Raw genomic sequence first — 25,091 nt, 5'->3', positions numbered from 1 at the left:
CTAATATTATGGTTTATATGGATTGAGAGAAATGATACGAAGCATAGGATGATCCAAATGGTGCCGAGATGTATTATCTGGAAAGTCTATAGTATGATCTCTTTTCTTCATTCGAGAGGATTGTTTAGAGCTTTGCATTGGCGAGGGGAATTAAATGTTTCACCATATTTCTATGACTCTCCCTTACCCACCACTACTCATTTTGGTTGTCTGACGCACTTCACCAGTTGGGTCTTACAAGATCAACACAGATGGATGCGTTAAGGATAGAGTTGCGAGTGGTGGAGGCATCATTAGAGACCATACATGGCACTGCATCTGACATTTTCATCATCATATGGCCCATACATGATTTTGGAGGCAGAACTCATATCTATACTGCATGGGATTCTACTACCAGAAGACTTGATACTTCAAATTTTTGGGTTGAGATAGATTCTATTGCTGTTATTCGCTGCATCACCAAAGATCAAGGACCATGGACGATTCAAAGCATTTTTAGACAGATTAGAAACCTCATCTTCTTTGATAGAGACACGGTTTTCGATATATACGGAGAAGGAAACCATATTGTAAAATCGCTTGCTTCAAAGAGTTGGAATCAACGTTACTATAAAAAATATGGACCATTTGACCTACCTCCAAAAATTAGGGCATTTGTGCTGATTAACAAATATGGAATGCCTAGCTTTTGAAGTTTTATAGACTAGTTCTTATTTGCCTTTATTTTCTTTGAATGTGAAGTAGTACTTTCCCATTTATTGATTTACTTTCATTTATTTATTTTATTTTATTTTTATTTATTTATTTATTTTGTCATTTGTCACTATATTGCATTTAGTAGTTTAGGTTTATGTCCCCTCCTTTTATATATATGAAAAATCCGAGTGTACATAATTTATGTACACCTCTATGTATATAAATTATATACATCAAGCACAACCCATATATACATGGAGAATCTTTAATCTCCATTTACCTTCCTTGATGTAATCTAAAAACTCACCAAGGATTCCACTTGGGGAATAGCCCAGTAATGCAAAGGACATGAGTGAGGTTATCTCACGTCTTGCTGGCAGCCGTAGTGTGAGGGTTCGATTCCTGAAACATGGAATTGAACTCCTTGTAGGCGCAGTGTACAAATAACTCTTATTTCCTGACCTGTTGGAGCACATCCCACGATTTACCTTTCTCATAAAGCTCTAGGAGCGGGACAGTGAAGGCTCTCAAGGTTAGGGTTCAACCTTTTTAAAAACTCACCTAGGATAATGTGAGAGTCTTTGCTAAATAAGAAGAAGAAGAAAATTCATTGCCAGTGATGACATGACTTACTGTGAGCCCAATACCATCTATAAGTTATACAGATGACTCGGAACATGGCCTTCTAGCAGCCCGGGAATTCGCGGGTCCAAGCGGCGAAGCAATTTTGACACGTTACTGCTTTTAGCTTAATAATTTGCAAAAATAGGATTAGAAGTTGGTCGACACTACAGCCAAATAACTTGATAGAGAAATTAAAAAATTAAAATAATAATAATAATAATAATAATAATAATAATAATAATAATAATAATAATAATTGATTGATTGATTGAAAAATTCCAAACTTTTATTGATTTTTCAAATGTATGATACAGACCTCCAAGTGTTCTGTACACTCCCCATTTTGTCCTCACTCTCCATTCTTAGTTTCTCTTTCCGTTTCTCTAGTTGGCTCTTCTGTCTCACTCTGATTTTATTGATTCATCTGTTTTAATTATATTTTTTCTTCTCGTGAAGCCCTTTGCTTAGCGTTCCATTCAAGGGTTTGTTCTCTTTCTCTTCATTCTTGTTCTGCTTATTTTACCTCTTTTTAATGTCCACGTTTCATTCTATCACCTGGATCCTATCGAATTGATGTTTCATATGATCACCAATATATTTGTTTCTTGCAGATATGATTTTGTATAAATTGATTTCTTCTTATACCATTTTTTCCTTGGGTTTTTAAGACGTATGAAATTGGTCACTGGACCCCATCACATTTTTGTTTTTAGATTAATATGAACTTGTCTTGGTTCAAGCAAAGTATTCGATTTCTGGGAGTGATTTTACAGTTTTATGCTTGTTTTTGATTTTCTAATAGATCATAAATTGGGTTAAATTACAGACATTTGAATGAAGTTTTGGTGATCATCTTTGGCATTAATTTGGTCTATGGGCAGCAAAAAATTCAAGAAATTCATAAATATCAAAATTAACGAGAGAACCAGTTTTTATTTAGAGATAATCTATATTGAAAGCTCCACTGCACAAGATGGTGGACATCTAGAACACAAGTACGAAAGATTGAGCTATTCCGATTAACTAGGATATAACATATATGATTGAAACTCCTTGTCATAACCACACGAAGCTGATATTCAATCTTCCCAAAACAGGATTCGACATCAGACATGTCATAAGTCATTTTGAACTTGTTTTCAAGTTTGAACTTTGAACTATTCTCCCACCCTTTTCACACTTTTTAATCTTGATGTTTAGTGTCGGCCTCTAAATTTGATATAAATTTGTAGATTACCTTTTCTCTCTCTTTATGATTTCCTTGCTTGATACAAGACGATCTTACATTTTCTTCACCTCTAAATGTATGAAGTTTTTAAAATAATTTTCTTCAGGCAGACTAGTTATTCATTAATTGAATCTGAGTGATACACCAGAACTTTCTTGGTGTGTGGTTAACAAGACTTTCGAGAAAATGGAGATTACCAATGTTATGGAGTATGAGACCATTGCAAGGGAGAAACTACCAAAGATGGTTTATGACTATTATGCCTCTGGCGCAGAAGATCAATGGACTCTCCAAGAGAATCGAAATGCTTTCTCTAGAATACTGTAATATGCCTCCTCCTTCAATTAGCATACAATTGAAGCATCAATATCTTTTCCAATTTCTCTTTTTTGTAGATTTGCTCGAGTTTACTATTCTTTTTTCGAGTGTTTCCATCATTTGCCTCTAAAAATTGTATTCTTTATTTAACGTAGGTTCCGGCCTCGTATTCTAATTGACGTTAGCAGCATTGATACAACCACAACCACCTTGGGCTTCAAGGTCTCGATGCCTATCATGATCGCTCCAACAGCTATGCAGAAAATGGCTCACCCTGAAGGTATGTGTAGCTCTTCTTAAACTCACTCTAGGAGCTGGCTAATTGATGCAGTTAGCATGCCTAAATTGCTGGGATCCGGGACAACAAAATTTAAGTGACCGTCTAAGGATTTTTATATAGTGTATTTTCCCATATGACATCTTTAACATGTTGTAGAGATGCAACTCATAATTTATGGATTGAAACACTTCCTGATGTTTATCCTTGAACTGATATAAATATAAGATGCGTTTGACTTATGAAGCATGCTTAGGTTCTTCGTGTTTTTGATCGATACCATTCCTTAACCGTCAACATGTAGTAAACCTCTCATCCAAAAGTGTAAGCTGTCATATAGAAATCATGTTTATTTATTTAGATTTATTCATTTTTTATCAAAAGCCGGATACGTACCATTTTTACGAATAGGTGGCGGCAAGATTTAAACTACCTTTGCTTGCTCATTTACCCTGTTAAATACGTAATAATTTATTTAAACTTAGTCTTCGAGAACTTGTTTTAAAGAAGTCTTTCTCCTTTGATTGGGACTCTTACTCCTTCTCTGAAACCTAATGTTACTTTGATGCAGGAGAGCTTGCGACAGCAAGAGCAGCATCAGCCGCTGGCACCATCATGATTTGGATTTCTATTCACCTTCATTTTTGTCTTTTCTACATGCTGTGTTATTCGTAATTGCTTATATGTAGATATTCGAACATGATTACTATTGTTGAGCTACTGATTGATGCTTGATTGCATATTACAGACATTATCCTCATGGGGTACTTCCAGCATTGAAGAGGTTGCCTCAACAGGACCTGGCATTCGATTTTTCCAACTTTCTGTGAGTTTCACTTCCATTAGTTCGTTAATCCAATTGCTATTTGCTTCTCCAATTGTGTTGGCCACTAGCATAAAAAAATTTGCGACTGTTTTATATCTCATTTCCTCTGTATATTAAATGAGGATCTGAGTAAAGGATAAATTTCAGCTGATTACAGATACATTTTCTTTTAATTAGGTTTATAAAGATAGGAATGTTGTCATACAGCTTGTGAAAAGGGCAGAAAGCGCTGGTTTCAAGGCAATTGCCCTTACAGTTGATAGCCCAAGACTGGGACGAAGAGAAGCTGATATCAAGAACAGGTGATTTTGTAGAGACCAAAACTGGCAATACAGTTGCTTACTTAATGTTTTATTTAGCTACTAAATTTGCCGATGTAACAGATTCACTTTGCCATCCAACTTGACTTTGAAGAATTTTGAGGGATTGGATCTTGGAAAGATAGATAGGGTGAATAAGCTTAAAATTACGTCTTACGATATTTTTTTTTTTATTTATTATTATTTTTTTTATGTATTATCTATTTTAATCACAGTATTACTGGGATGGCTGCAGACTGATGACTCTGGACTCGCTTCATATGTTGCTGGCCGAGTCGACCGATCTCTTAGCTGGAAGGTAAAAGTGCCGTTGCTCTCTTTGCATTAATTGAACAATGGAATAAAGTGTCAAACGATATTCTTGGGAATTCCTTGCAGGATGTGAAGTGGCTCCAGACAATCACTCGATTGCCAATTCTAGTAAAGGGTGTGATAACTGCCGAGGATGGTAGGTGTAGTACCATACAAATGATTACAGTATTTCCTGTTGCTCAACTCCCTAATAATCTTGTATAATCTACATTTCATATGTTCAGCAAGTCTAGCCGTACAAGCTGGAGCAGCAGGTGTTATTGTGTCAAATCATGGGGCTCGACAACTTGACTATGTCCCTGCAACTATAATGTCATTGGAAGAGGTTTCTTTACTAAATTTCACACTACAGTAATTCTACATAAATTCCCTTTATCTGAAATTTATGTTTTAACATATAACATTATTAATAAGTAACAGCTAAATATTTTGGTAATTAATTGTACGACTTACAAAAACATCAATCTTTTTGCTCAATCTCTATGAATTTTCCATCATCCCTCGTCTCTTATTTCTCGTTTTCACATGTTCTTAAAATCATGTCTTGTAATTTTTAATGCATTGTGGTATGAAAACTTGCAGGTGGTGAACGCAGTACAGGGAAAAGTACCTGTTTTTCTTGATGGTGGTGTTAGACGTGGAACAGACGTTTTTAAAGCATTGGCCCTTGGAGCTTCCGGTGTATTGGTAAGTACACTCTTGCTGAATTGCCACCTTGGCTAATACACAAGGCATTGGCTTCCAATAAGCAATTTAATGTCATTTACCTTTTTCTTTTACAACACCCTATTCTAGAAACATTTGAAAAATTGTGATCATGTTTGTCTCCCAACTTGTTGGAATGGTTTAAATATCGGCAGTCATTTTCATGGGATATCAAGTTCAAATGTTAATCATTGTCTGAAGATTGAAATTTGTCTTACTAACAGATTGGAAGGCCAGTCCTGTTCTCATTAGCCGCTGATGGTGAGGCAGGTGTAAGGAAAGTACTTCAGATGCTTCACGATGAGCTTGAGCTGACCATGGCTTTGAGTGGTTGTCGCTCCATCAAGGAGATCACCCGTGCCCATATAGTGGCTCCGTGGGATAACCCTCATGTTGCATCTAGGCTGTAGATTGTCTTATTGAGTATTATCATCATGTCACATACAACTGATGCATTTTCCGGACCCATGAAGTGCATGGAAGATTGTTATTGAGGATCACCACCGACTTAAATAGATTTCCAGAAGAATGTGGCTGTTTCAATTAGTATCTCGGCTTCACTTTTGCTTCTGGAATCAGCTAGAATTGACGCCAAGATGGAGAAAATCCTAGACAAGGTGCTATATCATTCCATCACTACTTATCTAGAAATATCAAGGCCACATCCACCGCCATACTAGAAGCTTCAACCACCGACCTTGCATGTGTATAGATATGTGTTTGCTGTGCGTATATGTTAAGGGAAAAATCTTTTGTCTCCAGCTATTGGGGATCCCATTTCCATACCAACTCAAGATATGCTTATTGGATTGGGAAGTAATATTACTCCTAGACTTCCTAATATAAGACCCCATCCCAAAAAGACTAAGAAAGGCAGCATATGAGAGATAGATACAGCCGTGTGTTTATATTAGAGAGAGATATTTTCATTTGAGCAAATATAATATTAGATAGTGGATTTGGGTAGTGTGTGTCCAATATTTGTATAATTTCGTTTCATATATAAAATTCTATTTTGAGTGTTTAAATTCAACAATCTTGTATCAGAACGAGGCGGTCCGGGAAAGATTTTTGAGCTTCTTGAGTTCGTACACAAAAAAGGAGTTTGTGAAGCTTTCATAAAGCTTGCTTGATTACGAGGAAGTAAATCAAGTCATGATGAGCGACCTACAAGCGGTAAACGGAGTAAAGAAGCTCAATAATTAGAATTATACCACATGGCAAACTTGTATGGAGTCGTATCTCCAATGACAAGACTTGTAGGAAATAGTTGGTGAAAGTGACATGACATAGCCAGAGGAGGTCGGAGCTTTAAAAAAGTGGAAAATCAAAGTGGGTAAAGCTTTGTTCGTTATAAAAACAAGGATAAAAAAAGAATTGTTAGAGCACATAAGAGACAAGACTACACCAAAGGAAGCATGGGACACTTTAGCCTCACTATTCTTGAAAAAAAATGATCTGAGATTGCAGCTTTCGGAGAATGAGCTTCTTTTGATCACTTAAGAAGAATTAACGGTAAGTCAATATTTTAATAAAGTTAAATCCCTTTGTCGTGAAATTTCAAAGTTAGATACTTCAAGTAAGATTTCAGAGTCTCGAATGAGAAGAATAATTATACATGAATAGAGACTTGAATTTCGAAGTTTCATTGCCAAAATGTAAGGTTGGCCAGAGCAATCTTTATTAGTTAATCTTAAAAATTTGTTTGCCGACCAAGAAGCGTTAATCAAGCAAATGTTAGGAATTTCAATAAAGAAAGAAGAGGAAGAAACACTTTATAGTTATAAAACAGGAGGTCGAACCTGTCAACAAAATAATAAAGAATTAAAAGAAAAATAAAGATGAAGTAAGTTCTGTGATAAGGGGAGCCAAACAAAGTTATGACAAGAGAAGTCAGCCGTCCAGGAAATTTCAACGAAATAGTCGTTCGTGCCTTGTACGTGGAAAATAAGGCAATTATGCCAGAGATCGTCGATTCAAGAAAAGACCAACATAAGGTAATATGGCAGTCTCTAATAAACAAAAAAAAAACTATAATGGTGAAGAAGAGTGGGGACGGTGTAGCATCATTCGCAGAACAAACTCAAGGGGAGGAACGCAGTCAAGCCTCCGAAGAAGAATCGGCACTAGCGGTGATACTTCCTGAACAAATAAATTATGAAAATGATTGGATTGTCGATTCTGACATGACAAGTAATAAAGAGAAGCTGATAAATAAAACGGAGTACAAAGAAAGTCGAATGATGGTAACTGCCAACAATTCAAGATTACCAATAGCTCACATTGGTAAGACAGTTACCATGCCTCACTTTAGTCCTAGTCAGATGTAGTTACAAGATGTCTATCATGTGCTAGGCATGAAGAAAAATCCCCTATCAGTGGTGCAGTTGACATCATTAGGTAACTATGTTCTACTTAAATCGAAAGATATTAAGGTATATCAAAATTTCAGGTACACCAATAATGGAGGAACGGATATTAGAGTCCATCTATGTAATATCAACAGAGTCTACACGTGTAGATAAAACACAAAAGAATGAGACAGCAGATTTATGGTATGCAAGACTAGGACATGTGAGTTATCACAAGCTGAAGGTAATTATGAAGAAGTCAATGCTCAAGGGTCTCTTTCAATTCGAAATGAAAGATGACGTAGTATGTGCTAGCTGTCACTACGGTAAAGCACATCAACTATTATATCAAGAGTCAAGTAACAGAGCAAAGAAATCACTGGGATGATGCACTCTGATGTGTTAGGACCTGTCAAGCAACTATCAAATCGAGGGATGTGCTACATGGTAACATTTATAGATGACTTCTCAAGGTACGTTTGGGTTTTCTTCATGAAAGAAAAATCCAAGACGTTTATAAGATTTAAGGAGTTTGAAGATAAAATAGAAGAAGAAGTAAAAAAATAAGATTCGGTGCCTACGCACGGATGATGGGGAGAGTATACATCAAGAGAATCTTAGTTGACATCTTCTATTAGAATTAATGAAATTTCATGAAATTTTTCTATTTAAAGTATTAAATTCTTCATAAAAATTAAACGAGGGCGGAGCGAAACCCCTGTTACCCATACTAGCCTTGGGGCGAAATTTTCCGTCCCTTACCCAATCCGATTACCTAATTAAGAGGGTAATCCCGCCTCGTTTGAGATAGATATCGAGTTTGATGGGTATTTTTGTCATCCATATCTACTGAATATAAAAAAATAACTTGTAAATTAAACAGATGAGATAAAATAATCTTGAAAAAGTGAAATTTTACTTCGGTTACCAATAAAAAGTTGTGCACTTTCATTAATTCATTGTCACATAAAATCAGGCCACAGATCAAACTATTAAAGTTGAATGACAGTGGATTAGTTAGGCTATTACTTGAGCTTCAATAAAATTTGGATTAGTTCGGGTTGGGAAGTAGGGGTAGGGTTGGCATCCAACTGTGGTAGTCGTTAAGAGTATTTTCAAGAGACTCTCTATTTTTTAAAAGTATATTCTATAATTTAGAGAATATCTATAAATCTAGATAGTGGAAATCTTGAAGTATTCTAATAGGTTCTTTATATTTAATATTTAATATTTAATTTTACTATTCCCAAAAAATATTTATTATTTTTCTCTCTTTTTATTTTAACTAACTTTTCTTTATATCATTTTATTATCTTCCTACATTTAAAATTGACTTTGAATGCATTTATTATAGAGAGTGAATTTGGCTCTCAAAATATAAAAAGTCAAACGTACCCTCTAAATTAAAATGTTAATTTAAAGAGTCTATTGGAATATAATTTTAAGGGTTGCTTCTTTAAAATAAAGAGCATCTCATGTTTAAATAATCTATTGAAAATGCTCTAAGTATTAAAATCTTACTATAACATGATAAATATTTCTAATGTAATTAAATAATAATATGTTTTTATTTATTTTGATAAAAGGGAGTTACGTTATACTTTGAGCGTGTATATACCATGTCTTCGATTGCTGAGTGAAAAATAATATAGAATGGTTAATAAGGAAGACGCTATTTTGTATATTGACCGAGAAATTAATTATTCATAACTGTAGAATAAGAGGTTGACACTTTGTTCTACACGAGTTGTAAAAGTTGCAACTCTATCAAGAGTATGTGGTTTGTCTTGATCGTGATGAAAGGGTCTAGAGAGTAGTCACATTGGTACACTTTGTATATCGAGAAGTGTATTGGACTTGATTAGTTTGTGTAAGGTTTTAATTCTAATGCATAATCGTGTTAAAGAGAATAAAACTCGACTTTGACTGTTTTATAATTTACCAAATTGCTATTAGCGAACTCTAGTCTTTGATGTGCCAATAGTGATATATAATTATCGAGTCAAGTGCCTCAGTATTTTAGGAATCAAAAGTAAACGAGTAGTAAAACATTATTCACGTTCAGAATATATTGCCCAATTCAAAGGGTAAAAGAGTATGCTTTATTGTTAAACTCAGTATTTGACGACGGACTAACTATCAAATGTAATTTAATCGCAAAGAAACCATTAAAGAAAATATTACCTTCCGTGAGAAAATAATTAGTGTTGGTAAAATAGTCAATCTAGCTCAACGCTTATTATTTGATTTTCGACATGGATGATGAATTAAGATAGCAAGTCAAGAAAACTTAATTGTAGACAATAGAAATCATATTGCTTCTGTGATTTTATACATTAAGGAGATTAGCGTTGGGTCTTTAGTGGAATTAGCACAAGCGAATAGTTGACTAAAACATGTCAAATCGAATAATATGTGTTCAATTATAAACTTAATTTATATAGGTCTACTTTGGTTCCTTTAGTAGCTCTGATAAAGTTCAACGACTTAATTACAAAAATAATTGAAATCTAAATAATTGAAATCTAAAGGTTGCAGATATTATTTTGTCAAAATTGACCGAAGTCAGCTGGTTAACCTAAAGTCAAACCCGAAGTTTAAATTAATTGAAGTCAATATTCGAACTTGATCATATATGGTAAGATTGACCACATACTTGAAAGATTTCTATGCTACTTAGAACCTAACCTTCAATCTTTCAAGACTATAATAACCTAAACTCAATTCCGGCCCTAATTATAGACGGAATTAACAATCGCTTGAAATCTCACTTTACCGAGAGCCTTAAAAAAATTTATTATATATATTTAAATATAAATATTAAAAAAAATTTACATTCTTACATTGTATGATATGATAATTTTTTGTATAAAAGTTAAATTTATATTGTCAAAAATAATAATTGCTTTAAAACACTTAGTGGAAACATATGATGACGTTTAGGCATTTAAAGATGTTAAAAAATTTTATCTTTTGACATTATAATTTTGATTTTATTTTTTTGTCGTGATTATTTCATACAATATATTGTTTACTACTAACATGTAAAAAAAAATGTTATAAAATGAGGATAGACGTCGGTGCTACTATTAGTAACTTGAAAACATTTATTTAATTTTTGGAACATATAGGAAAACTGAATTTAAATCTAACAATATTACTTCTAAAGAAATTATTTTTCAAGAGCATTATCCTTAAAAAGAAGCACTTTTATCAAAATGATAATCTTGAGATAAAATATTATGCTAAAAAATCTTTTAGAGTTTATTATTTATTATTTATAGTTGATTAAGCTCATTATTCACTTAGGTTAAGCATTGAACAATTTTAAAAATATGAAAATACTTTTGAGTTTCTATTTGATTTTAATAAAAAAAATAGTAAATTGCGGATAATTATTGTTTAAAGTGTTCTTGTCATAAGCTTGGAAAAAATTAAGCATGACAAGGATTAGGATATTGATAAGCATAACTTTATTTTCCAAGCTGCAAATTGTTAGAATTGTTTGTCAACGATACCAAAAATGTTATCGAAGTTTTAGACTATAAAAAAAATAAAGGTTGTTTTCCAAATGCGTGGTGGATTATTTATATAATAGTATTGATATACCAGTTGCACTTGCATATGTTGATAGAACCTTCTAAAAAAATTGATGTTGATAAAATTTTAGTTTCGTTCTACAATGTCAAAAAAACGATTGAATGAATTAGTCATGGTGTCTATCGAAAAAGAATTCTAGAAAAATAAACTCAACCCCTATTTGGTAATGATTAAAAATCAGATTTTTAATAGATTTTTATAAAAAAAAGTTGATGAATTGTGCAATTAAAAAGTTGTGAATTCCATAAAATATATGATTAAAATTAATCGTTAGTTTTGATTTAAATTAAAACGAATTTTTAATCCTGAACAGAGATGGACTTAATCTAAACATTTGAATGTTTAAGATTATTATTATTTTAACTTTAAATATTTTATTTAATAAAAATTATTGTCTTTGTTATTATTATTATTATTATTATTATTATTATTATTATTATTATTATTATGTCATTGTTTGAGCTACATTATTTTCATAAAAATGCATTTTTGTATAGTGTAATAATGGGAAATGTGTAGTTAAAAAATAAAAACTTGGATTTGTGTCTAACATTATTTTATTAAAGAATGTGTGATTAAAATGGTGTTAAATTATTGTTTAAGAATGTATTTTTTTTTTCAAATAATATAGATCGTTCATTAAATTAATTTAAAAGTCCAGATTCATTTTATTTATTTTTTAATTCTTCTAAAATCATAAATTGACCCAACTCATCCCCAATACCTCTTACTCTACCCCACCTAAATCTACGAACCCAATCCCCCATTCTCTCAGTTTCACGCAAAGAGAGAGTTTAGTTATTTTATGGTTAATTACATTTCAATTTTTTGTGATTTAGAACTTCAAATTGAGTGAAAACCTCTTCAACTGATAAATATAAAGGAAATACAAATTGTATTTTTCGACAAAAAATATAAAAATATATAAATTTATATCTTTTTTTACATCTATAAAAAACAAAAAGTAAATTTAGATCTTCATATTGGAGTAAATTTGAGATATTAATTTATATCCAATTTTACACCGTAAATCAAATCGAACTCGTTAATTTTAGATCCATATAGACACATCAACGTTTCAGTTTTAGACATATTAAATTCATAAAGCGATAACCTAGAATCGTATGACTGCCAATAATTGTGTCCATGTTCTCAATTATTTCTTGGATAACATCAAGCTGGCTGTCCACTCAACGGCCCTTACTTTATAATAATAAATTTAGGATTGGAAATATTTTAGTTTATATATTGAGTACTCATTCGTATGCGTTATGCTTTTGAATAATGTAAAATAATAATAATAATAATAAATAAATAATAAATAAAGCGCACACATGTCAACACATGATTAGACTGTTTGAAAAATAAAAATAATAAACACTCAATCATCTAATGTGAAGTCAGTCTGATTTTTCCCCTTTCTTCGAGTCTGGATATGATTTTGCTTTATAGTTGGCTCTGCTTCTTGTCAATTTGTTAGCATCGAGAGATAGCATTTTAGTTATATAGTGTAGATCCATTTATTTTGTGTTTTGCAAATGTTTATATGTTTATATATCCCTTTTGAACCATGCATCTTCTTTAGTTTGTTTTATAGAACATATAGTCTCTATTGTATTCTTGAATATGTATATACAAATTGTTGCATGCATTTTATATTTTGAAGGCTTGTGGCTGGATTCTAACTTTTCCCTATCTTTTGGTTTACATTGACAAAGTGTTACAAATTTTCCTTAATATTTGTAATTTTGGTACCGATTTAAGTTCCCCTGTTCATATAATATCTAAAAAGCTTAATGAAGTAAGGAAAAGTATGTTCCATACATTTTAATTTATTCTATAATGCAGGAATTAACAATGCTAATATTTTGTCACTCATGTAAATCATGGTTTGAAACTAATCTGAACAAAAAAAAAAAAGAGAGAGAGAGAGAGAGAGATTTGGTTTGGCTTTCTTTAAAAATGAAAAGCTTTGGATTAATTCGGAAAAATTCCAAAATGTTTTAAATGGTTTAGTTAAGGGATAAAAATCTCATATCGAACCAAGATGAAAACATAGATCAATTTACAATGGTTTGGACTACTCCTTTTAATAAGATTGACATTTTAAGATAGATCCTCAAATCTAAAAATGGTATTAGAGCTCATTAAGTTTAAACGAATAATTCGATCGGATTAAGGCTCAAAAAATAAGCAAACGAATTTCAAAATTAATTAGTTCAAACGAGCCACCATCTTGCAAGAGTATGTTACATGTTAAAACCACACGTTGAATAAAGATGAAAAACATAGACCAATTTATACAGGAGGGGTTCGAGATAAAGAGATGGCAAGCCAAAAGGACGATAGGAGATTATCGTTTTGACAGGGGATGTGGATGATTTTTAGCCTAGCTCCAAGAAGAAGGTAACTAGACCTTATTGAGCACGAGATTTGAGCAAGAAGAAGAATTAGTCGTAGATTAGCGAGACAAAAAGTAGGTGATTAACCAAGGCAGGAAAGAACCCCAAATCTTAATAGGTTTGATTTGAAAATTGGTCAAAAAACTATTCAAAACAAACATCGATCACCCCTAGCATAGACCGAAGATGAGATAATGGCCACAAATGCTATCGAGTTGAGGCAGATTCGACCACGGCTATTCGTTGCATCACCAAGGATGTAGGACCATGGACGATTCAAAACATTTTTAGACAGATCAAAGACAACATCTTCTTCGATAGAGACAAGATTTTTCACATATATATAAAGGGAAACTAGATTGTAGACTCCCTTGCTTCATAGAGTCGGAATCAATGCCGCTGCCAAAAGTATGGACCATTTGACTTACCTAGACAAATTAGGACATTTGTGCAAATTGACAGACATGGATTGCTTAACTTTAGAGGTTTATAGACTAGTTCTTATTTGCCTTTACTTTCTTTGAATGGGAAGTTGCACTTTCCAATTTATTGATTTCCCTTTTTCTTTTTTTTTTCCCCATTTGTTGCTATGTTGCATTTATTAGGTTAGGTTTATGCTCCCTCCTTTAATGTATATGTTAAGAATAATGCTTAACACCTTTAGGCCCAATGATGGAACCCAACAGTTGAGCCCAAGTTTGTTTGTCAACCGGTTTGCCCCCACTTGTGCAGACTCGTGTTTCCTCCAAATGCGACTTTAGTTTGTTTTAATTGGATGGATTAGATGGTGCCAAGTGGAGTCGGCTGAACCGTTGGATACAAGTGACTTTTCATTATACTTAGCCCTAGACTTTTCACTTACCTGTTATTCGAGAGACTTCTAGGGTTATCTTCTTCTTTTGCTCTCTGTAATTTTCTCTCTCAAAAACTTTTGGTTTTTGGGTTGTAATCTCTGGATCATTAGATGTTCTTGGTGAGATCTAGTTTCGTGTACTTAGTGTAGAGATTATATCTGTTCTTAGTTGAACTGTGAGGTTCGATTACTTGGTGCAATCTGTTTGTTCGATTCTGTGAGGAAAAATAGGGTCTGAGGGCTGATCTTTGTAACTCTGTGGTTTGTAAACCTTGTACTAATACTCTATTGCTGGTTTCTAGTGGATTAGAGCTTTAACCACTTTGGTGGAAGCTCAACGTGGTGACATAGCCCTTTTTTGGTGAACATTCGGGCCTACGGACAAAAAATCCTTGTGTTCTTTTATTTTTTTGTGTTTTTCTTGGATTATTGAGACTGTTAATACCAACAATGGTATCAAAGCATCATCGATCTAATATATAATCCGGTTCTTTGGTTTCTAGTGCTCCTTTTGACGGTTAAAGGTTTAGATCTTTATAGATCTACACTTGTAAGGGTTCGATCCACTGCTTCTGCTAGAAAGTAAAATAGTTTTGGTTTTCACTATTTTACATTGACATACAGAGACTCTTGGGTAACGAGTATCTGAACTCTTTCTTTATTTGGCGTTTGAATTACTGTTTAGTATATATATACTCAAGAACCCTTGGTTGAAGCCCTCTTTGATCTATCTCTGTCTAGGGTTCCTTACGAGAACCCAAGAAACTTAGCGGACAAGATTAATGACTTCTTCAAGGTTACTTTAATAGCCAAATCTTGTTACGTGTTATCTTGTCTCTATGTGTGTTAATTTCTGTGCACTTGAGTGTGATTTGGTTTGCTGCACATTAATCTGCTGTGTCTGTACATTTGTAAAATCCTATTTTGCGGCTCTTATTCTTCGAACTTTTAAACTATTTCAAAGCTGTTGAAAATAATTTTTTGTTTTCAAAACCAAAAATGACAATTACAAAAGTTGACATAGAAATCTAGAATGGAAAAGGGGATTTTACCCTTTGAAGTCAAAAAATGAAGGCACTTCTGATGCAACATAAATGTGTGAAAGCACTTGATGAATCTTGAGAAGAAGAAATCATAAAAAGAAAAAGAAATGAAGAAATTGACACTGCATAGAGTCTGATTTTCTTACTCCTGTCTGATAGTGTCATTAGAGAAGTAGGAAAGACTAAGACTGGTGAAGAAATTTGGAAAAAACTTGAATCCCTTTATAAAACAAAATCGCTTCCCAATAAATGTTATCTTTGGAAACAATTCTTCAACTTCAAGTTTGACCCACAACTTGATCTTGAAGCAAATCTTGACAGATTTAGCAAATTAACTGATGATCTCACAAATAGTAGTGAAACACTCTTTGGTAAACAACATGCAGTAGCTTTATTATTTGCCTTACCTGAAAAATATAAAGACTTAAGAAATGCTCTTGAATATGGAAGAACTATCATTACTGTAGATGTTATTGATGCTTCTTTAAGAATAAAGAATTTGAGTTTCAAAGTGAATCTAAAACCTCCTCTGTTGGTTGTGGTTATAATGTCAAAGGAAATAATCAATTCAAAAGAAACAACAATAACTTTTCAAATAAAAACTTTGGATAGCCAAAGGAGTACAATGGAAATTTTCATAAAGGTAAGACCAGATTTAATCATGATAATAATAATAAGGTTAAAGTAAAGAAATGCTACTTTTGTGGAAAGATGGCTCTTTCGTAAAAGACTGTATTAAAAGGATTGATGAACTGAAAAACATCAATAAAATTGAAGGTGAAGCTGCTATTTCTTATGAAGAAGTTGCAGGCCCAAATAGACAAGTCTATGTGGCTAGTGAATCTTTAGTCAATGATGAATGGATCCTTAATTCGGGGTGTACATTTCACATGACACCCTGTAAGGAATACTTTACTAACTTTTCTAAAATTAATGAGGGCCAAGTAATATTGGGAAATGATTTTACTTATAAAATCAAAGGAATTGGCAAAGTTGATTTACAACTAGAAAATGGAAATGTACCGACTCTAAATAAGATCAGACATTCCCAAACTAAAGAGAAATTTGATCTTTTTAGGTGTACTAGATGATGAAGGTTTTGATACAACTATAAACAAAAGCATTTTGAAATTACAAAAGAATTTGATAAAGATCACTTGTGCTGAAAAATCTAATGGGATCTATGTTTTAAAAACTTTGCCAATGATAAACCAACCTATTTCAGCAGCTGTTTCTCAGCCTGATAAAACTGAAATTTGGCACAAAAGGTTAGGACATGTGAGTGATAAGAATTTATACATTCTTAAGAAACAAGGCCTTTTAGGGAATTAAAAAATTGAAAGGGTGTCCTTCTGTAAACACTGCATTTATGGAAAACAAAGAAAACTACCATTTGGTACAGGTGTTCATAAATCTAAGTCTATTCTTGAATATCTATATGATGATCTGTGGGGACCAGCTACTGTGAATACCTATTCTGATTTCAAATACTTCTTACGGATTGTTGATGATTTTTCAAAGAAGACCTGGGTTGCCCTTTTGAAAAATAAATTAGATACTTTTCAAAACTTCATAGCTTGGAAAACCTTAATTGAAAACCAGGTAAACAAAAAGGTTAAATCTCTTAGAACTGCAATGAGGAATTTGATAATTTCTGTAATAATAATGGCATTTTAAGGCACAGGACTGTCACCTATACCCCCACAACAGAATGGTCTAGCAGAAAGGATGAATAGGACCCTGTTAGAAAGAGTTAGGTGCATGTTAATTAGTGTAAAACTTCCAAAATTGTTTTGGGGGAGCTGTTAAATCTGCATCATATTTGATAAACAAATGCCTCACAAAATCCTTAAATTATGATACTCCTGATCATGTTTGGAGTGGTCACTCTGTTGATTACTCCAAACTGAAAGTTTTTGGTTGTGTAGCTTATGTATACCAAAATGAGGGTAAACTTGAACCTAGATCAATTAAAGGCATTTTCTTAGGATATGGTGAGGGTGTAAAATGTTACAGAATCTGGGTTAAGGATCAGGGAGATTACAGAGTCATAATCAGCAGAAATGTAATCTTTAATGAAATGGACATGCCCTGTACTAAAGAAAAAGCACCTGCAGCTCCTCAAATAAGTGAAAATGATTCATATCTTCAATCTGAAATCTCTCCACTCATCTCAGATCTTGCAACTAATGACCAGATTGAGGTGGAGCCTGCTCATGAATAGGAAATAGCCCCTGAACCTGAATCTGAACATGAGATTGAACCTGAACTTGTTCTACCAATAAATCTCTTAGAAGACTATCAACTTGCTAGACATAGAGGAAGGAGGGAGATAAGACCACCTACGAGATATAATGAATTAGATTTTGTCACAGCTCAAAACATTCAGAATTTTTTAAACAATGAACCTAATTCCTATGAAGAGGCTATTGGGGGAAAAATTCAAATTCTTGGCTTGCAGCCATGAAAGATAAAATGCTTTCACTTGACAAAAATAAGACTTGGATCTTAGTTAATAAACCAAAAGGAGGAAAGGTTATTGATTGTAAATAGATTTGCAAAATCAAAGAAGGTGACTTAAAAGAGGAAAATGTCAGATTTAAGACCAAACTACTTGCAAAGGGTTTTAACCAAAGAGAAGGATTTGACTATAACGAAATTTTCTCACCTATAGTCAAATACACTTCTATAATAATTCTTCTTTACATTGTTTCACAATTTGATTTTGAATTGGAATAGTTAGATGTAAAAATTGTTTTTTTTTTTTTTTACTTGGTAACTTAGAAGAAAAAAATTATATGACCCAACTTAATGGTGTTGAACAAAAGGGAAAGGAAAATTGTGTCTGCCTTTTGCAGAAATCACTCTATGGGCTGAAACAGGCTCCTAGACAGTGGTATATCAGGTTTGATACTTTTATAAAAGGTCTTGACTTTAATAGGAGTGAATATGATCTTTGCTTCTATTATAAAGGTGGTGGAGGTCCTGATTCTTATTATTTTTTGTTTTACGTTGATGCTATATTACTTGTTGGGTGTGATGTAACTGAAATAAACAATATTAAGCAAAAGTTAAAACAAGAGTTTGAAATGAAAGACCTAGGATCAACTAAAAGAATTTTAGGAATGGAAATTATGAGAAATAGAAGTAACTGCACACTATTTCTAACTCAAGAGTCATATATTTCCAAAATTCTATGTAAATTTGCTATGGATAAGGCAAAAGAAGTTACCTCACCACTTGGCAGTCATTTTAAATTCTCTACTGAACAGTGTCCTAAAACTGAGATAGAAAGAAATAAGGTAGATAAAATCCCTTATGCAAATGTTGTAGGTTCAGTAATGTACATTATAGTTTGCACAAGGCCTGATCTTACTTTTGCTATAAGTGCATTGAGTAGATATATGAGTAATCCTGGTAAACAATATTGGGAAGGTATGAAATGGCTACTTAATATCTAAAGGGAACTTCAAACTTAAGACTAATGTTTGGAAAAAGGAAAACTGGGATTAAACTAAAATGATTTGTAGATTCTGATTTTGTTGGTAATTGTGATAATAGAAAATCAACATCTGCATATGTCTTTACTTTGAATGATACCTGCATAAGCTAGAAATCACAGTAGCAGAAGATGGTAGCTCTGTCTTCTACAGAGGCTGAATATATTGCAGCCATAGATGCTGTTAAAGAAGATATTTGGTTGAAAAATCCGTTGGATGAAATTGGCTTTACTGGTAATGATGCTTAAATACATTCTGACAGCCAATTTGCTATACATCTTAGTAGAAATCATGTTTTTCATGATAGAACAAAACACATAGATGTCAAATTTCATTTTATAAGAGACATTATAGAAAAGGAGATCATAAAAATTGAAAATATTTTCATTAAGTGTAATCCAACAGATATGGGTACAAAAATACTTCCTATACATAAATGTAAGGATTGTTTAAATCTCCTAAATATTATTTCTAACTGAAATTTCTTTGGCATGTACATAGAGCATATGATATCAAAGGAGAAGTTAACCTCTAGTCCACAATGAAGCCCAAAGGTGTCAAGCAAGGTAGAGATTGTTAAGAATAATGCTTAACACCTTAAGGCCCAATGATGGAACCCAACAGTTGAGCCCAATTTTGTTTGTGACCCGATTTGCGCCACTTGTGTAAACTCGTGTTTCCTCCAAATGCAACTTTAGTTTGTCTTTATTGGATGGATCAGATGGTGCCAAGTGGAGTCGATTGAACCGTTGGATGCAAGTGACTTTTCATTATACTTAGCCCTAGACTTTTTACTTACTTGTTATTTGAGAGACTTCTAGGGTTATCTTCTTCTTTTGCTCTCTGTAATTTTCTCTCTCGAAAACTTCTGGTTTTTGGGTAGTAATCTCTGGATCATTAAATGTTCTTGGTGAGATCTAGTTTCGTATACTTGGTGTAGAGATTATATCTGTCCTTGGTTGAACAGTGAGGTTCGATTACTTGGTGTAATCCGTTTGTTTGATTCTGTGAGGGAAAATAGGGTTTGAGGGCTGATCTTTTTAGATATGTGATTTGTAAACCTTGTGCCGATACTTTGTTGCTGGTTTTTAGTGGGTTAGAGCGTTAACCACTTTGGTGGAAGTTCAATGTGGTGATGTAACCCATTTTTGGGTGAATATCTGGGCTTACGGGTGAAAAATCCTTGTGTTCTTTTATTTTTTTTGTGTTTTTCTTGGATTATTGGGACTGTTAATACCGACAGTATACAAGCCTATTTTTTTATATATATAGTTGGGGAATCCTTAATCTCCATCGACCTTTCTTAGGGTAATCTAAAAACTCACTATGGACATGCAAATGTAAAGTGCCCCAAAAAAAAAAAATTACTATTGATGACGTGACTTAGTATGAGCCCAATTCCATCCATAACTTCTACAGATGACTCGTAACATGGCCTGCTAGCAGCCCGGGAATTTGCGGGTCCAAGAGGCTAAGCTATTTTGACAGAGTAAATTTAACCAATAATCACTGAACTTTACACTTGATTACTACTTGCTCACTCATCTTTCACAGATTACTGAATGCTCACTCATCTTTTCATATAATTACTCATTCACCACTCGTCTCTTCAAATAATTGGGCGACTTTTACGGCAAATTTTCGACAACTTTCGACCACAAAGAATGTCGAATTTTGATACCGTTGGAAAGCCCGCGATATCCTCTTCAATTACCACCCAAAATCTCATTATAACTCCAAGGGATTCGATCGAAAAATTGCCTTAAAAGTTGCCCAAAAATTTTGAAAATCTGCCCAGATTTTCAGATTTTTTAGGCAACTTTTAAGGCAAATTTTCGGCAACTTTCGACCATCAAAACTATCGAATTTTGATACCATTGGAAAGCCCACAATGTCCTCTTCAATTACCATCCAAAATTTTTCCATAACTCCAAAGGATTCGGTTGGAATAAACCCACAAAATCAGCATCTTGAAAAGGCGAAAATATGGACAAAGTTCGGGACGCTGACTTTGTGAATTTATTCTGACCGAATCCTTTAGAATTATCGGGAAATTTTGGGAGGTAATTGAAGAGGATATTGTGGGCTTTCCAATGGTATCAAAATTAGATAGTTTTGATGGTCGAAAGTTACCGAAAAATTGCCTTAAAAGTGGCCCAGAAAATCTGGGCCGATTTTCAGATTTTTTGGGCGACTTTTAAAGCAATTTTTAGATCGAATCCCTTGGAGTTATAATGAGATTTTGGGTGGTAATTGAAGAGGACATCGTGGGCTTTCCAACGGTATCAAAATTCGACATTCTTTGTGGTCGAAAGTTGTCGAAAATTTACCGTAAAAGTAGTCCAATTATTTGAAGAGACGAGTGATGAATGAGTAATTATATGAAAAAGATGAGTGAGCATTCAGTAATATTTGAAAGATGAGTGAGCAAGTAGTAATCAAGTGTAGAGTTCAGTAATTATTGGTTAAATTTACTCTATTTTGACACGTTATTGCTTTTTGCTTAATAATTTGCAAAAATAGGATTAGAAGTTGATCTACAGCCAAATAGCTTGAGAAAGAAATAAATAATAATAAAAAATAAATAAATAAAGGAAGAGAGAGTATAATTAATTGATTGAAAAATTCCAGACTTTTATTGATTTTTCAAATGTATGACACCAACCTCAGGGTGCTGCCGACGCACTCCCCGTTTTGTCCTCACTCTCCATTCTTAATTTCTCCTTCTGTTTCTCTGGTTGGCTCCTTTGTCTCTCTCTGATTTTATTGATGCATCTGTTTTCATTATATTTTTTCTTCTCCTGAAACCCTTTGCTTAGCGTCTCATTCAAAGGTTTGTTCTCTTACTCTGCATTCTTGGTCTGCTTATTTTACCTCTTTTTGATGTCCACGTTTCATTCTGTCACCTGGGTCTTATCGAATTTGATGTTTTATATGATTACCAATATATTTGTTTCTTTCAGATATGCGAGTGTATGATTTTGTATAAATTGATTTCTTGTTATACCTTTTTTCCTTGGGTTTTTAAGACGAATGAAATTGGTCACTGGACTCCGTCAACTTTCCGTTTTAGATTAATATGAACTTGTCTTGGTTCAAGCAAAGTATTCGGATTTCTGAGAGTGATTTTACAGTTTTATGCTTGTTTTGTATTTCTAATAGGTTATAAATTGGTTAAATTACTGACATTGGAATGAAGTTTTGGTGATCACCTTTAGCATTAATTTGGTCTATGGGCAGCAGAAAATTCAAGAAATTTATAAATATCAAAATTAACGACAGAACCAGTTTTTATTTAGTGATAATCTATATTGAAAGCTCCACTGCACAAGATGGCGGACATCTAGAACACGAGTACCATATTGGCTAGACAGGGGGATTACAAAAGATTGAGCTACTCCGATCCTAATATAACTGCAAGACTCAGTACAAGGCTCTTGTACGTATGTGATCGAAACTCCTTGTCATAACCACACAAAGCTGATATTCAATCTTCCCAAACCAGGATTCGACATGCCATAAATCATTTTGAACTTGTTTTCAAGTTTGAACTTTGAACTATTCTCTCCCTTTTCACACTTTTTAATCTTGATGTTTAGTGTTGGCCTCTAATTTTGATTTAAATTTGTAGATTACCTTTTCTCTCTCTTTATGATTTCCTTGCTTGATACAAGATGATCTTACATTTTCTTCACCTCTAAATGTATGAAGTTTCTAAAATAATTTTCTTCAGGCAGACTGGTTATTTATTAATTGAATCTGAGTGATACGCTAGAACTTTCTTGGTGTGTGGTTACCATGACTTTCAAGAAAATGGAGATTACCAATGTTATGGAGTATGAGACCATTGCAAGGGAGAAACTACCAAAGATGGTTTATGACTATTATGCCTCTGGTGCGGAAGATCAACGGACTCTCCAAGAGAATCGAAATGCTTTCTCTAGAATACTGTAATATGCCTCCTTCTTCAATTAGCATACAATTGAATCATCAATATCTTTTCCAATTTCTCTTTTTGTTATGTGCTCTTGAGTTTACTCTTCTTTTTCAGGTGTTTTCATCGTTTGCCTTTAAAAATTGTATTCTTTATTTAACGTAGGTTCCGGCCTCGTATTCTAGTTGACGTTAGCAGCATTGATACAACCACAACCACCTAGGGCTTCAAGGTCTCGATGCCTATCATGATCGCTCCAACAGCTATGCAGAAAATGGCTCACCCTAAAGGCATGTATAGCTCTTCTTAAACTCACTCTAAGAGCTGGCTAATTGATGCAGTTAGCATGCCTGAATTGCTGGGATCCGGGACAACAAAATTTAAGTGACCGTCTATGGATTTTTATATAGTGTATTTTCCTATATGGCATCTCAACATGTAGTAGAGATGCAACTCATAATTTATGGATGGAAACACTTCCTGATGTATTTCCTTGAACCGATATACATATAAGATGCATTTGACTTGTGTGCTTTGGTTCTTTGTGTTTTTGATCAATACTATTCCTCAATCGTTGACATGTAGTGAACCACCTCATCTAAAAGCGTAAGCTGTCATATAGAAATTGTTTATTTATTTAGATTTAGTCTTAACCCCCCACCACGTCCCACCTACATCATGCTGGATACATTTTTTATCAAAAGCCTGACACTTATCATTTTTACAAATGGGTGGTGGCGAGATTTAAACTACCCTTGCTTGCTCAGTTACCCTATTGAATACATAATAATTTATTTAAACTTAGTCTTTGACAACTTGTTTTACAGAAATCTTTCTCCTTTGATTGGGATTCTTACTCCTTCTCTGAAATCTAATGTTACTTTGATGCAGGAGAGCTCGCGACAGCAAGAGCAGCATCAGCCGCTGGCACCATCATGGTTTGGATTTCTATTCGCCTTCATTTTTCGTCTTTTCTACATGCTGTGATATTTGTTATTGATTATATGTAGAGATTCGAACATGATTACTATTGTTGAGCTACTGATTGATGCATGATTGCATATTACAGACATTATCCTTATGGGGTACTTCCAGCATTGAAGAGGTTGCCTCAACAGGACCTGGGATTCGATTTTTCCAACTTTCTGTGAGTTTCACTTCCATTAGTTCGTTAATCCAATTGCTATATGCTTCTCTCATTGTGTTGGCCAGTATGCCACTGTTTTTATATCTCTTTGCCACTGTATATTGAATGAGCATCTGTATCAAGGATAAATTTCAGCTGATTACAGATATTTTTCTTTAATTAGGTTTGCAAAGATAGGAATGTTGTCATACAGCTTGTGAAAAGGGCAGAAAGGGCTGGTTTCAAGGCAATTGCCCTTACAGTAGATACCCCAAGACTGGGACGAAGAGAAGCTGATATCAAGAACAGGTGATTTTGTGGAGACCAAAACTGGCAATACAGTTGCTTGCTTGATGTTTTATTTAGCTACTAAATTTGCCGATGTAACAGATTCACTTTGCCATCCAACTTGACTTTGAAGAATTTTGAGGGATTGGATCTTCGAAAGATAGATAGGGTGAATAAGCTTAAAATTACGTCTTACGATAATTTTTTTTTAAATTTAATTATTATTTGTTTTATGTATTATCTATTTTAATCACAGTATTACTGGGATGGCTGCAGACTGATGACTCTGGACTCGCTTCATATGTCACTGGCCGAGTCAACCGATCTCTCAGCTGGAAGGTAATAGTGCCGTTGCTCTCTTTGCATTAATTGAACAATGGAATAAAGTGTCAAACGATATTCTTGGGAATTCCTTGCAGGATGTGAAGTGGCTCCATACTATCACTCGATTGCCAATTCTAGTAAAGGGTGTGATAACTGCTGAGGATGGTAGGTGTAGTACCATACAAATGATTACAGTATTTCCTGTTGCTCAACTCCCTAATAATCTACATACTTTTCATATTTTTAGCAAGTCTAGCTGTACAAGCTGGAGCAGCTGGAGTCATTGTGTCAAACCATTGGGCTCGACAACTTGACTATGTCCCTGCAACTATAATGTCATTGGAAGAGGTTTCTTTACTAA

The 25,091-nt window shown here is 33.7% G+C and overlaps 1 protein-coding gene and 1 pseudogene across 6 annotated transcripts in view; both read left to right on the top strand.

Moving 5' to 3' along the window:
- The first annotated feature begins 1,645 nt into the window (after positions 1–1,645).
- LOC111412236 (peroxisomal (S)-2-hydroxy-acid oxidase GLO5-like) overlaps positions 1,646–25,091 on the top strand; it is a 37,710-nt gene continuing 14,264 nt past the window's right edge. The window contains exons 1-12 of one of the 6 annotated variants that reach the window (XM_023043083.1): positions 1,646–1,805; positions 2,658–2,874; positions 3,025–3,149; positions 3,718–3,764; positions 3,895–3,972; positions 4,150–4,274; positions 4,356–4,422; positions 4,528–4,590; positions 4,671–4,740; positions 4,829–4,929; positions 5,187–5,291; positions 5,534–6,329. In XM_023043083.1, the coding sequence (XP_022898851.1) occupies positions 2,738–2,874; positions 3,025–3,149; positions 3,718–3,764; positions 3,895–3,972; positions 4,150–4,274; positions 4,356–4,422; positions 4,528–4,590; positions 4,671–4,740; positions 4,829–4,929; positions 5,187–5,291; positions 5,534–5,719 (1,104 nt within the window). In that variant the 5' untranslated portion in view covers positions 1,646–1,805; positions 2,658–2,737 and the 3' untranslated portion in view covers positions 5,720–6,329. Of the gene's footprint in view, positions 1,806–2,657; positions 2,875–3,024; positions 3,150–3,717; positions 3,765–3,894; positions 3,973–4,149; positions 4,275–4,355; positions 4,423–4,527; positions 4,591–4,670; positions 4,741–4,828; positions 4,930–5,186; positions 5,292–5,533; positions 6,330–21,932; positions 22,502–24,977; positions 25,079–25,091 lie in introns of those variants that run through there. The other 5 variants (XM_023043084.1, XM_023043081.1, XM_023043082.1 and 2 more) reach the window with 5 other exon arrangements.
- Positions 22,542–24,862, top strand: LOC111412238 (annotated as a pseudogene).

This window comes from Olea europaea, chromosome 16 (genome assembly GCF_002742605.1).
Source record: "Olea europaea var. sylvestris chromosome 16, O_europaea_v1, whole genome shotgun sequence".
NCBI classification, from domain to species: domain Eukaryota; kingdom Viridiplantae; phylum Streptophyta; class Magnoliopsida; order Lamiales; family Oleaceae; genus Olea; species Olea europaea.
The sequence above is the reverse complement of the archived record's forward strand: the minus strand, read 5'-3'. Positions and strand labels throughout refer to the sequence as shown.